Below are 14,982 nucleotides of genomic sequence, written 5' to 3'. Positions count from 1 at the left end.
TGAGCTTCTGCAAACACAAGGCCCTCTACAGACTGTGAAATACTTTCCACTCTCCTGTTCTCCATCATCAAGAATGCAAAGAGATGAAAGGTGCAAAACTAAGAGATGATAAAGTAAACCTTAGCACTGTATCAATTTAGTAATGTCCTTTATCAGCCTGCTATTCATGCTTAGCAACCACTATAGCTCACACCAACTTCATTTTCATTTTAATACACCATACAGAAAAGCAGACTAAATATACATCCCCAGATCTAAAGCATATAATCTGTAAACTACAGGAACAGGCAGATCATTTCCATTAGTTTCTTATGTAGCAAAAACCACAATTTACACCCAAAGCATATAATTATATTCAAATTCTAAAAGACAGTGTCGGAAGTACTTTAAATTCATAGTTTGGAGGAAAGTCACTCAGGGGTATAAGTAGTTATATTTTAATGTGCAAAAAGAACACACACACACACACACACACACACCCCTCTGTGAAGTAATCTGTGAGAGTGGCAGGGGAGCCATGCTGAATTGCAGGCCCCTGGCTCCTGCAGCTGCCTGGAATTCGGCCCAGCCAGCACTCCAGCCAAAATGCTCTCCTGCTCCTTTGGAAACACCAGTGCTGGCATTTGGCACCAGAGCCTGCCCAAGCTTTAAAGCCATGAGGGAAAATACTACTGGGATCTATGGCCAGAATTTGAAGGCTTCTTGCTTGTCCTTCAAGAAGAGATCGAAGCAGGCTGCTTTTTTAAGTTGTTCTGACATCTAAAGCCCAAGAGGACTATTGGGATTTCATACCCTTCTGTGGCTCCCTGTCAGGGATCTCAAAGCACACAGGTGCACCAGGACTGCTTACCTCACCTAGGAGATAAACGGTTTTCTCTTAATTTCACAGATGAAGAAAACAAGTCAGAAAGAAAGGTAATGTTTCACCAAGGTCATACAACAAATCGGAACCGTTGGTCAACAGCGTGTCATCTGGTGTGCAGAGGTTACACAGAAGACATGAAAACCACCTTTTTCTCTCTAGTGCACATGACCTTTCCTAGTCATAAAAGCGCACAGAACAACAGAAATGCAAAACCAAAAAACATCTGCCAACCAGCACAGGACTGTCATTCAGAGCAACTACACAGAGAGCCAGTCTTCTTAAGGCACAGCACACGAAAATAGAGAAAATAGAAGAATAGTAATCCTGAGTACTTCCCAGACAAAACTTCTGTTCCTTGCACTTAGAAGCTCCAGCTCTTTATTTGGTTACCCTCTGTATGGCAAACCATGGAACTTCCCCACCGCCAGCCGGAGACAATCCTGTCCTTGTCAGTATTCCCACCTTAGAGGACCTAGGTACCTTTCCCTGCTTCCAGTAAGACTTATGTAAGGAATCAGGAGCTTCCAACAGCACAGTATGTAATAACCCAGTGACTATCGTAACATTGTTCAAGCATGTCTTTCCATACCATGGCAAAAGAAGAGAAAGGAAAAAAAAAAAAACAAAAAAACAAGGAAAACTGGCCAGCATCTTTAAGAAAAAAATTCTTCCATTTTTTAAATGTAGAAATATTATTTAAAAAAACCCATTCTCATTCTGCAGCATTCTGACTGCGTAACTTGTGTCATGTAACCCAGTATTCTTTACAACTTCAGTGTCTATACAAAGCATAGAGCAGGATCCTTCATCTGTCTTTGAAATGCAGTCACCTCTGCAGTAGAATGTGGCAGTTGCCTGACAAGTCAGGGCTATATTACCCAAAAGCAGCAATGATAAAGAGTAGAAACCTCTCTCCAGTCTAAATTGCAAAGAAAATATAAGGAGGAAGAAAGCCCTGATCTAGTTCTGACTCAGGACTAGCATTCCCACTTTTGCAAAATCTGCTGTAAGATACTGAGCAAGCACAAAGTAGCTATCAGAAGACTCTTTTTTTTAAACACGTGTCTTAAGAGACTGTACCTTCAGCAGCACGGGTCTGAGCAATGTTTCAAAGAGCACAGAGACATATATTAAAACAGAATGGCAGGGTTCAACAATAACATTTGGTTTCTCATGTTCCAGATCTCACAAGATCACTGGGATCTCCCAAGTACCAGGTGAACCGACTTAAGCTTCAATTTTGCAGATCAACACAAATTATTCCAAGTTGGGAACAGTTAATACTGTGCACAGAATGAGAAGTCAAAGCAACAGATCAGAAACTGTTTCATATAAAAGTATGCAAAGAATAAGTCAAATAGTAACCTCATTTTGAGGAAACAACCTTTGCATATACCAGAATTTTCCTGTGTTCAACTACCTGACACTGTGCTTCTCAGAAGAGCTACAGAGACTCAGCACGGTGGGGGGGGGGGGGGGGGGGCAAAGCTCAGCTGCGATCACTTAAACAAGACTACAAGGGACCAGTGAATTTGGATGGTTAGATTTCTGGATAGCCAGCTTGAGACAATTTAAGCAGACTTCACCTTTCTTTGAAAATATTAGTCATTGTTAATGTCTCTGAGGAAGGGAATATAAACATACAGAATCACTAGTCTTAGCAAAAAAAAATCAGTCTTAACTGTTGATAGGAGAGTAGAGGCAAGCCACAGAAAAGTAGACAGACTTCTAGCTTTTCACCTTTGCAGAACTTAACTGCAACCCTAATTTCAGCTCTGAATGAAGTTAATTTTACTGGATCACTGACTGCTCTGTATAGAATGATTTTTTTCCCTTTTGTTAAAGATACCAACCTTTGCTCAAAGTAATCTGATGATGGAGGAACAGGGAAGGTCCCATTTGGTACTGGGGAACAGGCAGTGCCAAGGACTGGGAATTAGCTTTCTATATAGAAAAGTCAGGATTGTAGTAACAAAGACACTTGAGATGAGGAATAGGTCACACTGGAGGAGCACTATGGAGTAGGACGTATGTATTATAACAAGGATACACTGTTATAGCTGTGTGTGGCAAGCTTTGACACTGGTTTGCAGAATACCTATCTATTTTATGGAAACACTCTCTTGATTTATCCAAGCATTCGTTCTCATTTGCTAATCTTAAAAAAGACATAAGACATGGAAATGCTTCATATAAATGACAGAACTTCTAAGAATTGACTAAGGCCTGAGAGTTACACCTACAAGATCTGGTGACTGCTCGCTGCCAGTCCTCATGACAAACCTTCACTTTTTGCTGTGACTTGTGCAACTAAGCAAGCCTAGTCCCCACAAAGTGAAAATCGAAAGAGAAATGCCCCCACACCCACCGTTGCTCCCATAGCTGCCCCTGCACAGCAGTACTCTGAAGGCTGGGGCAATCTGCACAAGGCATCACACATTGCCTGTGCTCACCCCTGCTCCCCATCTATTAAGGAGGGCCAGAGGAAAAAAAAAGCTGGAGGAGAAAAGGAGAAACCAAATTAATTAATTCATCGCTAAGACAAAACACGCACAAATCTCTTCATTTTATCTGTCAACTAGGGTCATGCATTATTCATCAGCTGAGGTGATGAGAACATGGGAAAAGGGGCTGTGAAGCCACCGCTGCAGGCTCTGGTAAAGCAGCTGACCCAGCAGGGTGCTAAATAGCTAAGGGGAGGCAGGAGGATTCAGCACATGTGGACTTTCAACGGACACAGCTCCAACTTTGTTCCACGGTTAGATTTTTTTCCTCCCTTTGTCCCACAAGCCCTTAATGAAGCAAAGAGGAATCGGGGCCTTCCCTTCCTATTGTTATGGGAGAAAGATTCTGCCAGTCTAGGAAGGCCCTCACATGGAAAAAAAGATTTCTTCTGACTTGCTGAATTCTCCTGCCTGGCCAGGCTCACTTCCCTGCTGACAGGGAGGTAAACCTGTTACAAAGACTTTCTCCTTGAGAGGATAAGCTGTGCCAAGTTTTACATTTGCAGGTTGCAGCTCAACTACCAGAAAGCACCAGCTCAATGATTTCAGAATTAACTCTTGTAACACCCACACAGTAACGACCGCCAGATCTGGGCCCGGTTCTGTTCAACTTAAGCTACAAGAAGGTTTTCCACTGATTTTAAAGGAGCACTAAAGACAGACTCCAAACAAGTGTTCACTGCTTGCAAGACATTTACTTTTCCTCTGTGCTGGATACTAATCTGCTTCTTCAAACAGATTGAAATTCACTGGAATGTAGAAGAAAAAGGGAAAATATGGTTAAATATAAGACTGAGTCCTGGTGGTCAGCACTGCGGGACTGGGAGGCAACACAGCAGGGTGGCCAGGACCCTGACCTGATTCCTTCCAAAACCAGTATGAATATATCCACCAAGTAGGGCAGAAGTCAGAATTAATGTTTTATTTCCCACTAGCAAAAAAAAAAAAAAAAAAATTAAAAAATCCCAGGAAACACAGAGCCTCCCTGGGATCTGACTTCTCAACACTGTCGCTGATCCAAATTCCAAGGGCCTCTGTCATGCAACAGTGAAAAAAAACATAAAAATAAACCACGTGTGTGTTTATAAGACCAGCTGTCTTTGTGGTCTCTTTTTCCTCTCTCTCTCCCCCCCCTCCTTACTCATGGCCAAAGGGGGTTTCCATGCCAGCTTTGCTACATGGTATGATTAGGAAAGGAAAAAAAAATCTCAGGCTGGCTTATGTACCAGCCTGAGCTCCCTGAGCTCTCCATTTCCCTTGCTTCCTTACTGCAATGAGGACACAGAAAGAACGCGGGTCTTGCACTGAAGTTGATAACAGGTTTTGCTCAGGGCTCTTAAATGAAGCTTTGCTGGGCTTTCAGGGCAGATGGAAAAGTCATCAAGGAGAAAAGAACTATCATTTCTTGACCATGAAACAGACTGTGGACTCTCCCGCAGACTACTGCCTGCCTTTTACATCAAGGCTAAACACTTTCACATTTTGCGATATTCTTCTCTCCTTTCCTCAGAAGCGACCTGTGAGCCAGACTTTGCTATCCCCTTCCATCATAGAAGCACTCAGCCACAGTCTGTGCAGGACCAGAAGAAGAACTGGTGTCAGAAATGAGGGAGAGGACTACTTGGAAGGAGAGAGGAAGGGAGGGGAGAGCCCTGGGACAGTTGGTTGAAATGCCGCATGACATGGCTGCAGTAGGCACTAGGAGGATGTGCTGGCAGGGCTGTGGCAGGTTTACAGGGATATTGAAACCTGGAGTGTCACAGATAAGCGCTTGGATGACCAGCAGAGCAGTTTGAAGAGTTCAAATGGCACAGCGATGAATGAACCTCCAATTAAGGCTATAGGTACACTGGCAGAGCTGTAGAAGGAGCTCAGTATCACAGGTCTGAGCCGAGGCGCATTGAAGAGGGAACAGGCTCAGGAACAAAGCCAGGAGGCAGATGCTGCGGGTCACAACTAAGCACCAGCAGAGCAGGGCTGCGCTAGCAAGAGGTGCTTTGGCAGAGCTGCTGGAGGGCATGGGAAGAGGGTGGCTGGGAGCACTGCAGGGCAGGTTGCCAGTGCTCTAACAGTGTGGGAGGGGGGAGCCCAGGGTGCTGCAGAACAGCACCGTGCTGCAGAGTCGAGGACTCAGGACCGAAATGGCGCTAGGCAAAACGTGTCAAGCTGGAGGTGTGCAGCCAGTTCTGCAGACACAAGTGGCAGTATCCTGGCAGCCTATCAGTCTCCCACTTCCACACCAAAGTTCACCTCCACCCCAAAAAGCAAGAGAAAGACATTCAGGCCCCCCACAGGAAGGGAACCAGTGCCATGCCAGACATCAAGACCATCTGTTAAGCACCACCCATGTGAAATTCAGTTATGGGTTATTAATCATTAGCAGCAGAAGCCCTGTTATTTGCAGCAATACTCAAGGACCAGGTGAGAGAGTCCCTGTTGTGCTAAAGTGAGGGATATGAGGGAGTTCCTGCTCCAAAGTCTTTCCAACAGGAATAGCTAAAGGGTGCTAAAGGAAAAGCAGCCTGGGAGGGAGAAGGACAGAGCTGGGTACAAAGGAAGAGACTTTAGGCACCCTTCCAGTATATCACTCCCTTTGCCTAAAAGGTGGCAGAGCAGAGCTGCTGTGGGATTCACACCTTGGCCAGACCTGACCCTGACCTGCAGCCCTGCAGGGAAAGGGCCAGGCTCTGGCCTGCCTGCCTCTCCTGGCTGATGTGGCTTAAGACAAAAGCCAAGGGACACAAGACAGAGGAGAGGGGAAGGTGGAGATGGGGGGGGAGCACCCACGTCAGCCCCAGGCCTAGGCCAACTCCTCTCAGGCTGGGCAGACTCAGGAGAGCTGGGCAAGAAGCAGTGCTGGTCCAGCCGCTGGGCATTGCTCAGCATTTCAGGGACAGGATGCTGGCGGGTCCTCCCGCCCTCCCTTGGCGTCCCTCAGAGCCCCTCTCACCCATCTCCCTTGCTGCCCGAGTCCAAACCCACTCCCTATTATTTCCTGCCCCAGGGTTTCCCGGGAAGCCGCTGTCAGGCACCAAGCAGGGAGCCGGGTTAAGAAGACCTCGCCGATGCCTTTGCACGCCCCGAGCCACCCGACCGATTTCACCAAGGCAGACTGCGGGCCGGCAGGCAGGGCAGGGGCGAAGCCGCGGCGGGCGTCTCCCCCGAGCCCCCCCCCGGCCGGCCCTCCCACAGCGGGGCGCCCGGGCAGACTGGGGGGGCCGGCCAGGAAGGTGCGCTGCTGCAAGGACCGTGCCAGCCGCTCCGACTCCGCTAGGGCCGGGGACCAGGGAGTTAGCAACCCCCTCCCCTCCCTCTCGCAAGACCCCCGGCCCCAGCGGGATGGGAGCGGGTGCCGCTCCGCCTGCCCCGAGGTGCTCGGCGCTGCCGCCGGGCCCGGAGCGGCTCCAGCCCGCCCCGGCCCCGCCAGCCCCCACGCCCCGTCCTGCGGGACCACGCCGGCCGGGGAAGTTGGCTCTGGAAGCGGCCCGTCCTCAGCCCTGGGCTCTGCTCGGGGAGGGGGCAGGGGAGGAGAGGAGACTTAATGGGGAGGGGAGCTAAGGGCAGAAATATGAGGGGCTGGGAGGACCCCCCTCCCCCGCAGTCACAGCCACTGTCCCTCTTCCCCCTCCGCTGCTCCAGCTGCTCTGCAAAAAGGTTAGAAAGAAACAAGAGTGGGAACCCACCGTGTCCTCCTCGGAGGGAGACAGGGGAGCGGTAGATAGAGATAGGCACAGAGTGGTGCTTGCTGCCGTGGAAGTGATGCTCATACTGAGCCTGAGATACAGACGAGGAAGAGGAGGCAGAAGAAGCCACGTTAGAGGAACTCCACACAGAGCTGACGATACATCCCCAAAAGAGGGAGCACATCCACAGGGTCCAGGCGGGGCGGCGTCCCGGGCAAATGCTGGGGTCTATTCTCAGGTGCATGGTCAAGGCACAGGACACCTACAGACGGGCAGTCTGAATTCCAGCCAGGGAGAGAGGATAAGGTTCATGATGCCAGGGGACCCATGCTAGCAGAAAGGAGAGTCGCTTCCGAGGCTCTGGGGTGTGCGTGTGTGTTCGAGAGGCAAAGAGACAGGATGTGTCTGTGCGAGAGAGCGAGTGCTAGGAGGGAAGGGGAGGGAAGGGGGAAGGTGAGTAACCACACACAGAAGAACAAGACGCGCCGTTTCCCAGGGCTGGATCTACTGTGCCAGGAGCCCCGCGGCCGCACCGAGCCTCCAGGAGAGCGCAGGAAAGCCGCACATGTCAGCGCGAGGGTCCTGGAGCTTGCACTTGTCAGGTTCCTCCAGGATCACGGGGTCCTTGAAGGACTTTTCCCTGCCTGCGATCCCTGTCTCTCACCTTGCTGAGAGGGACTACTGAAAACGAAAAAGAAGAAATAAGCCAGAGACCCCAGGTAAATTTTTGATTTTTTTTTTTTTGTTTTATCCCAAATCCAGGGGGGTTCTGTTGCTTCTCCACTAGCAAGTGTTGCAATGCAGAACTGCTAGGCACACGCACACGCGCACACACACACACACAGAGCGGGATTGTTATCCTCCTTCCACCGGATCCAGGCGACCGAGGACTCAAGCCGATTAACCCTGCGCAGCCGGGGAGGGCAACGACTGGTCTTCCCAGGCAGGCAGGCGGGCGGGCAGGCGGGCAAGCGCGGAGGAGAGGCCGGAGGGCCGGGCGGCGCGGGTCCGGCGGGGCGGGGCGCGGAGCGGCGCGGAGCGGAGCCGGGGGCGGGATGCTGGCGGCCGGCGCGCCAAGTGCGGGCAACTCGGCGGCGCAGGTGAAGCGCAGCCGGGGCGGCCGGGGAAGCGGCTCCACGAATGGGCGAGCCGTATGCAAATGACCCGGCCCCGGCGAGCCAATGAGGGCGGCGGCAGCTCTCCGCAGAGGGACTGGCTGGCGCCGGGGGGGCGGGGCCGGAGGGCGGCACCGCCCCCGCCATTCATGCGCCGGTGCCTTACACACGCGCCCGCCGCCCCGGCTCCGCCGAGCAGGGTCCCGGCCCCGGCCCCCGGGGCGAGGAGGGGGCGGGCTGCGGGTGCCGGCGCCGCTGGCAGCAGCGGGAAACACCCCGCACCCCCAGAACTGGTCGCAAAGGAGTTCCCAGCGCTGCCCCAGCGGAGGGGCGCGCCCCGTCCCCGGGGAGCCCGTGCCCGGTGTCCGCCCCCGGGGAAGCGCGACGGGACGTGCCCGCTTCCCGCCGGCACCTCCTCCCACGCCGCGGTCCCGCTCTGCCGGGCAGGGGCGGCCCGCCCCCGGCGCGGAGCCGGAGGAGCCGCGGGGGCAGGCGCCCGGCGGGACGGGGGCGCAGCCGGTACGCGGCCCCTCTGCCGTGCCCCGGGGCGCGCCGAACTAACGCCCGCCCGTCCCAGTGCGCGTCCTGCGGCCGCCGCCGCCCAGGGGCAAAGGGAGAACCAGGAACGACTGCGCTCAAGGCTCCGCACCGCTTTTATAGATTGCTCCTGCCCCAATAGCTGAGCCCAAACAGGTATATTTGCACCTGATCCTCGGAGAGTGAGGGCTGCAGCCAGCGTTTGCGGCCCATAAATTAATAAATAAACGCGGTAGCATTATATAGTAATTTGTTGCCTATCAATTTGCATGGCAAAAATCCCCAGCCACACCGGGGAAGCCAGGCACCAAGTGACTCACACAAGATCACCCAGGGAGTCAATAAGGAGCTTTTGGAAAAGGAGCCAGCCAGCTCCAGGACTTGCTTTGCACTGCACTGCCTCCTTCTCCTTCATTTATTCGTTCAAACCAGAATAAATTGTTTATGTCACTAAGTTTTCTTGCTTTCCCCTCCAGACCCATGTTTGTAGGTGTGCACACATGCGCCTCAGAAACCTGCTTGACTCATAAGTATTTCCCTAACAGAGAGATGCAATGTTTTTGGTCATTGATCTCGATTTGGTACACACATCAGTAACTTGTAATGATCAGCCCGCGTTGCACACCTAGTACTTCTACCTCAGCCTGATATGCTTGTAATTTATTTTCTAGTAACTTAAGTGATCTAAATCGGGGGCTAGAGCAGTCAGAAATACTTAGGTGTTTTGCTGGCTTTAATCAATGATTGTGGATGGTAAAGCTGGAAAGCAAGAATATTACTTTCAAATTTATCCAACATCTGCCACCTAAGAATCTCAGAGTGCTTTAAAATCTTTTATTAATGGAGCCATTCAACGGCTTTAGGTATTACTTTGCCATTCTGCAGATAAGGAAACAGAAGCTCAGAGGCGTTGAGCCAGTGAGTGACGGATAGACATGGGAATTGAACAGAACAGACACCGAGATTCTCCATCCTAACCAGTACATGCTGTTAGTATAAACGTTTCACTGATTTGCTGGCCATTTCTTAGCCTTAAAGCGTGAATATCAGCCTTCCTCACAATGGGGCACACAGCTGGAGACAGGGGTGAGTAACCTGTGCTGCAGGTGCCTGCCGGCTGGCAGATTTGCAGTACCACGCACAGGGCACAGAGCCATTTTATCTGTGCAAGACAACAGTTCCCTGGCCCTAAGTTTTGTTGAGGAAACTGGACTTGATACCATATATGTGGTGGGATACCTAGAAGGATTCTGTCTTGAGAGGAAGCTGCCCCTTGCTCTTAATTGTGCTTGGGAGAAGGGCGGGAATATAACCTGGCATAATCGCTCTCGAAAGGCTGCTGGCCCATGAGTATGCTGCTGGCATCTACCCTGAATCCCTCGCCACAGAAGTCCTGACTTTCACCCAGTCCACAGGCAAAGTAGTCTGAAATATTTATTGTGTAGTTAAACGGTAGGGGGCTTGATTTAGGGGAAAGGGGGAAAGATGTGTATTAAATACACATCACTGAATAACTTATTTGTAAAATCTGTTCTGAATACATTTCAGACCCAGCTAGTTATCAGCAATACAACAAAGATCTGCTTCTCATCATTTTACTTTCTTTTTCTCTAGCTACAGCATTACAAAAAGGTCAGAACATAACACACATTACAGGATCAATCACTTAAAAAGAGACTCAAGATCTAAACATTGAGGACTCAATTCTGCTTCTCCAGAAGGCAGGGGTGGAAAAGTCATTCATTTGTATGGAAAAGGGAAACACAATTTAATTTTAGGAAGCACAGTTGTAGAGGGAAAAGCAGGGGAACTGCATGGATATGCTCCTTGCCACTTTCCTGTAACTATATGCCCTGTTGCTGAAAGAAAAAACAGAAGAGGGATTTCTTTGTTGACTGAACTATGGTAGCATCCTTGCGCTCTTAATTCCCCTTTAACTGTCCAACAGACCACATCCTTGTCTCTTCTCTGTACTGGAGCCCCTGTTCAAGCTGGCCACCTCTTGGGCTGCTGCAGGAGGCAGAATCCCCAACGGACAACAGATTACCAAACTCCAAAACGAATCACTGATCCTTTCCTCATTCGATCTGCCACCAACCCTTCCCCACATACAGAGGTACCAGCTTAAGTGCAAGGGACATACAAAGGAGATGAGCATCACTTCAAACTGCCCTGGCCAGAGACAGAAAATGCCTGGTAGTCCCTGAACAGGAGAAACAAAGAGCTGTGTGTTGTCCCTGTACTGAAGAGTTGTCCAGAGTTCTGCCTACCAACCTTCCTTCGCTGCAAACCATTGAGTAAACTGCCTTAGGCAAAAAAGAGAAAGGCCAAGAAAGCCAAACTGTTGGAGTACAACATAAAAATGAAAATAAATTTTAAAAAAAGGAAAAACTGGGAAGCTGGCTATAAATACATCATAGGGTTCTGGTGACACTGTAAAGTACTGGAACTTCACTCTGCCTTGCTTTATTAGGTGTCGGTGGATGTATTTACTGCCCTGTAATTCATAGGTGACTCATTTATTTAGCAGCACTATTGCAGGAAAAGGGCAGATTTCAATTGCAGTTTCCCCTCCTGGGTGGCAGGGGGAAGTTTATAGTCAGAAGTGAAGTTTCAACAACATTATTCCCACCAGATTTACTTCAGAATAGGCACGGATATTTTCCTATTAGTTTAGTTCATCTGGATAAACATACAGTCTTTCTGAATGCCCTTGTGTCTTCAGAACTGAGATGGGTGCCTTAAAGGATAATGGTTCCCATCATAAGTTGCTCCCTACAGATATGAGAAAAACAGCCTTATTTCTTACATAGCTGTTTCTTTCACTAAAAGAGCAGAGGGCCACCATATTCTGCAGAAATGAGAAATAATAAAGCAATTGTTTCTGAGTTTTAGAATCCCAGAAAGAGAGGTTGGCTTCAAGCCCAGGAAAAGTTTGTACTCTACCTTATTTGTGTCAGCAAGTACAACCCTCCCTATATTTCCTATTAAATCTTAGCTGTTAACTACTTTGCTGCACTCAGAACTGAAAAAGTCAGCTCTGCTCTAAAATCACAGGTCTCTAAAACTGGGTCCAAAGGGGATTCTCCATTAGCTTTTAGCAAAACAGGGTGACTGCCAGAGAGATGACAGCACTGGCTCCACCCAGTAGAGGCTAACAAGGTACAGCATTAGCCAGGGCATTGCTATATAATAAGGTTAAGAGAATAAGGTCAGCTAGAACAGACTGTCACCGAAAAGTTTTTCCCAGATGGGACTGTTTCTCTCAAGGTTCAAAACAGTCCTTTTTCTTTTTTTTTTTTTTTTTTTAAATGTACTTTTCCAAGAACAAGAAGGAGGGCGAGAACAGGTTCCACTTATGATCTTAAAATAGAGTCTTAAATAAAATAAAATAAACCAGAGGGAATTGCATGCTGTAGAGAGCTTAGGACTGGCATATAGACACCTTTGTCTTTAGCAAGCTACTTCAAATACTGCTGAGGACAGCAGTGACCAAAAAACTGGTAAGTTCCTCAAGTACTGCTGGCAGAACTAACTGCTCTGAGACTAGTCCCTGGTGCCCCACTGTCCTTGTCATCACCGCCTCTCTGCAGGCAGCCTTGATAGGCAGGTAAGACCCAGCAGCACCAAAGAATTATCAGCATCTGCTCATCCAGAGGGAAAAGGAAGGGTTGCTCCAGGACAGGGCTGAAGACCATGCACACAGTTGCTGCTATGCATATAACCTCTACATATAAGCAATCGCTGTTCTGTTTTATTCTGTACCTTTGAAAGAAGTTCTGGTTTATTCTGTACCTTTGAAAAAAAGAGCAATCTACTCTCAGGGCTTCCGTGCTTTCCTTTAGCATCCAGTAAGTCCTGTTACCTACAAAAGTTGAGGCATATGCCTTACATGTTACCAGTGACATAGGGCAGGTGTAATTCTCTATTCAAGTCAGCTCCAAGGGACCACGTTTGCCACAAGCAACTCATACAGAAGCTTTGGAGCCTAGTTTTGTTCTCATTTATGTCAGGATGAGTAAATTCAACAGAGCCAGTGGATTGACATCAGTGAAGGGAGATCTGACCCTTGACGTTCATTTGTGAGAAGAGAAATGCAAGCTGATTACAACCAGTTAGCCTGGGCTAGCAGTAAGTTAGCCAAAAGCAACAGGGACCACTGAGAGCTTTGACAGAAGAGGAGGGACACAAATTCAGTTCTGTCAAGCATCCAATTTAAGGGCCAGAAACCTTGCAAAGTTCAGACTTTTATTTTCTGAAATTTCACACCTACAGTCCAGTTAGTGGAAACAAGCAAGAACAAGTGCAGGGGGACACACACGGACACACACACACACAAATACAGCAGTATATCACGTTTTGATAAGCATTAATCAATTATACTTGGGAAAGAGGCAATGTCAGAATTTGCTAATGCAAACTGACAGTAACATGTTAGAATTGGCCCTGATTACTATATAATGTATAAAGAACAATCCAGTGTACTCAGCACTATGTAAACTAACAGAAGCAGAGAGTCTCTTCCCCAGAAAGTTTACAGACATGCTGTAAAGGCATGAGCCAACATATGTTGGACCAGCTTTTTGAGCAAACAGTACCTTTTTTGGCTTGAGTCTGCTAGTCTGTGAACGGAAAAGAATGAAAAGGCTTAGATACTGACAATAGTGGCTTCACACAGGAGCAACTAGTGCAACAGCTTTCAGCCCGGAGCTTGTAAGTCTCCTTTCCATCTTCGCTGAATGTGCCGCAGAGATAGCCCTGGCTACCTGCACGGGACACCAGCAAGCATCCTCTCTCCTAAAGCTGCCAGAAATTAGGACAAGATCCTTCTCACACTTTGGGCCCTCTACGAGATCAGTAATTATGAAAGTGCTTTGTGTTAAGTGAAGGATGCCTAGGTTTGGTTTACTTTGACCATCATGAGGAGCTCCTGTTATTCAAATACCCACCATCTCCCCTTTTGTCTCACAAACACTTTAATCCCAGCCCCTGGGGTACTTTATCAAAGTGGGCTAAGCGGCTCTAGTCTGCCTGTCAGCAGTCTGCTGACAGGCAGACTCTCATCTCACAAGAGAAAACTGATCCTGTGTGGCTGCAAAGCTCTTTCCTCCAGGAAGACTGGAACTGCATCTATCCTTTACTCTCAGTAGAAGCCAGGCTCAATGGCAGCTGCTCAAATCTTGTCAGGCAGAGAAACGGGACCTGCTTCTACTTCTTGTATCATTTTAGGCAATGTGACTTTTTTCAAAGATTTGTTCAGACTCAGAAAGATTGCAGAAACAAGAAGACTGGCTAAGTTTGAAGGAATCAGGATTGCCCACTGCTCGACCTTAGATAGTTATTGAATCACCAAGAGGTAAAGGGTGTTTAATTTTCTGACATTTCTGTCACAGCATTCACACTTCAGTACCTCTACTACCTATGTTTCACTAAGGATACCAGAATAAAATGGTAGTGACCTGTAGTACATCCTGAGAACTGATTTCCATCATTCATAACAGCCCCCTCTTACAGGTAGACAACATTCTAACCAACTCAGCAATTAGCCTGATTTTATGTTGAGCCAAATTCATCTCTAGCATAACTCGTAGCAACTGATACTATGGATGCAAGCAGATACTATGTTTATGGAAACAAATATGTATGCGTACCTTGCTGTCCCTATGGCTGGAATCAGTGCCGGCAAGTCTAAGGTGAAGGCAAACAGCCTGTTCCCAGGCTATGTGTGACCCTTGCCTGGGATAACACACTGCTGCAATCCCTTGCCTTTAGTGACTCTCACAGCAGCAAGAGGTTAGACACACCAGCAGATCACAGAGGAAGACGTGTGACCTTCTGTCATCTTGGCTGTATCTATTCTGTAGATGTAGATTTAGATCTCTGAGGTCTGCTAGTCCAGCACCTTACACACTAGCACTGCAGAGCTAACACTTATGTCATGAATTCTTAGTGTGGAAGAAAAGAGCTGGGAAATTATTTTTGATGAGCTCTGAGTTCTAAAACTTAAATAGTACCCGAAAGGCTGAAGTAGAAAGAGTCAGGGAATAGAAGGAGTTAAAGTATCTGCTGCAATAAATAAGGGACTATTTTAATTTTTACCCGTGAGAGCAGAAAGGAGTCTTTTATTTTGCTTTTGCACTCTGTCTGACACAGAAAGGAAAAGCTGGAAAAACTGTTGCTTCTGCTCCTTTAAACTGGCTTCTGTGCTAATGAAAAGTGAGCTCTCTAATAGACACTGTGCACAGGCTCCCCTCTGCTTCTCTTCTCTCCTCCACCTA

At 48.4% G+C, this 14,982-nt stretch overlaps 1 protein-coding gene and 1 long non-coding RNA gene across 9 annotated transcripts in view; one reads left to right on the top strand and one right to left on the bottom strand.

Annotated features, from left to right (window-relative positions):
- Window positions 1-14,982, bottom strand: part of NRXN3 (neurexin 3) — a 1,036,510-nt gene that overhangs the window by 369,664 nt on the left and 651,864 nt on the right. For 7 of the 8 annotated variants that reach the window (XM_074824850.1, XM_074824853.1, XM_074824851.1 and 4 more), the window contains exon 1: window positions 7,053-8,108. The exons of the other annotated variant lie outside the window; for it this stretch is intronic. In XM_074824850.1, coding sequence (XP_074680951.1) covers window positions 7,053-7,296 — 244 coding nt within the window. In that variant the 5' untranslated portion in view covers window positions 7,297-8,108. Of the gene's footprint in view, window positions 1-7,052; window positions 8,109-14,982 lie in introns of those variants that run through there. 8 annotated transcript variants of the gene reach the window in all.
- Window positions 7,647-14,982, top strand: part of LOC141923517 (uncharacterized) — a 76,199-nt gene continuing 68,863 nt past the window's right edge. Inside the window, exon 1 of the long non-coding RNA XR_012623320.1 lies at window positions 7,647-7,771. This is a non-coding gene — a long non-coding RNA (uncharacterized LOC141923517). The remainder of the gene's footprint in view (window positions 7,772-14,982) is intronic.

This window comes from Strix aluco, chromosome 4, assembly GCF_031877795.1.
Source record: "Strix aluco isolate bStrAlu1 chromosome 4, bStrAlu1.hap1, whole genome shotgun sequence".
NCBI lineage: Eukaryota > Metazoa > Chordata > Aves > Strigiformes > Strigidae > Strix > Strix aluco.
This window is presented reverse-complemented; position numbering and strand designations above follow the sequence as displayed.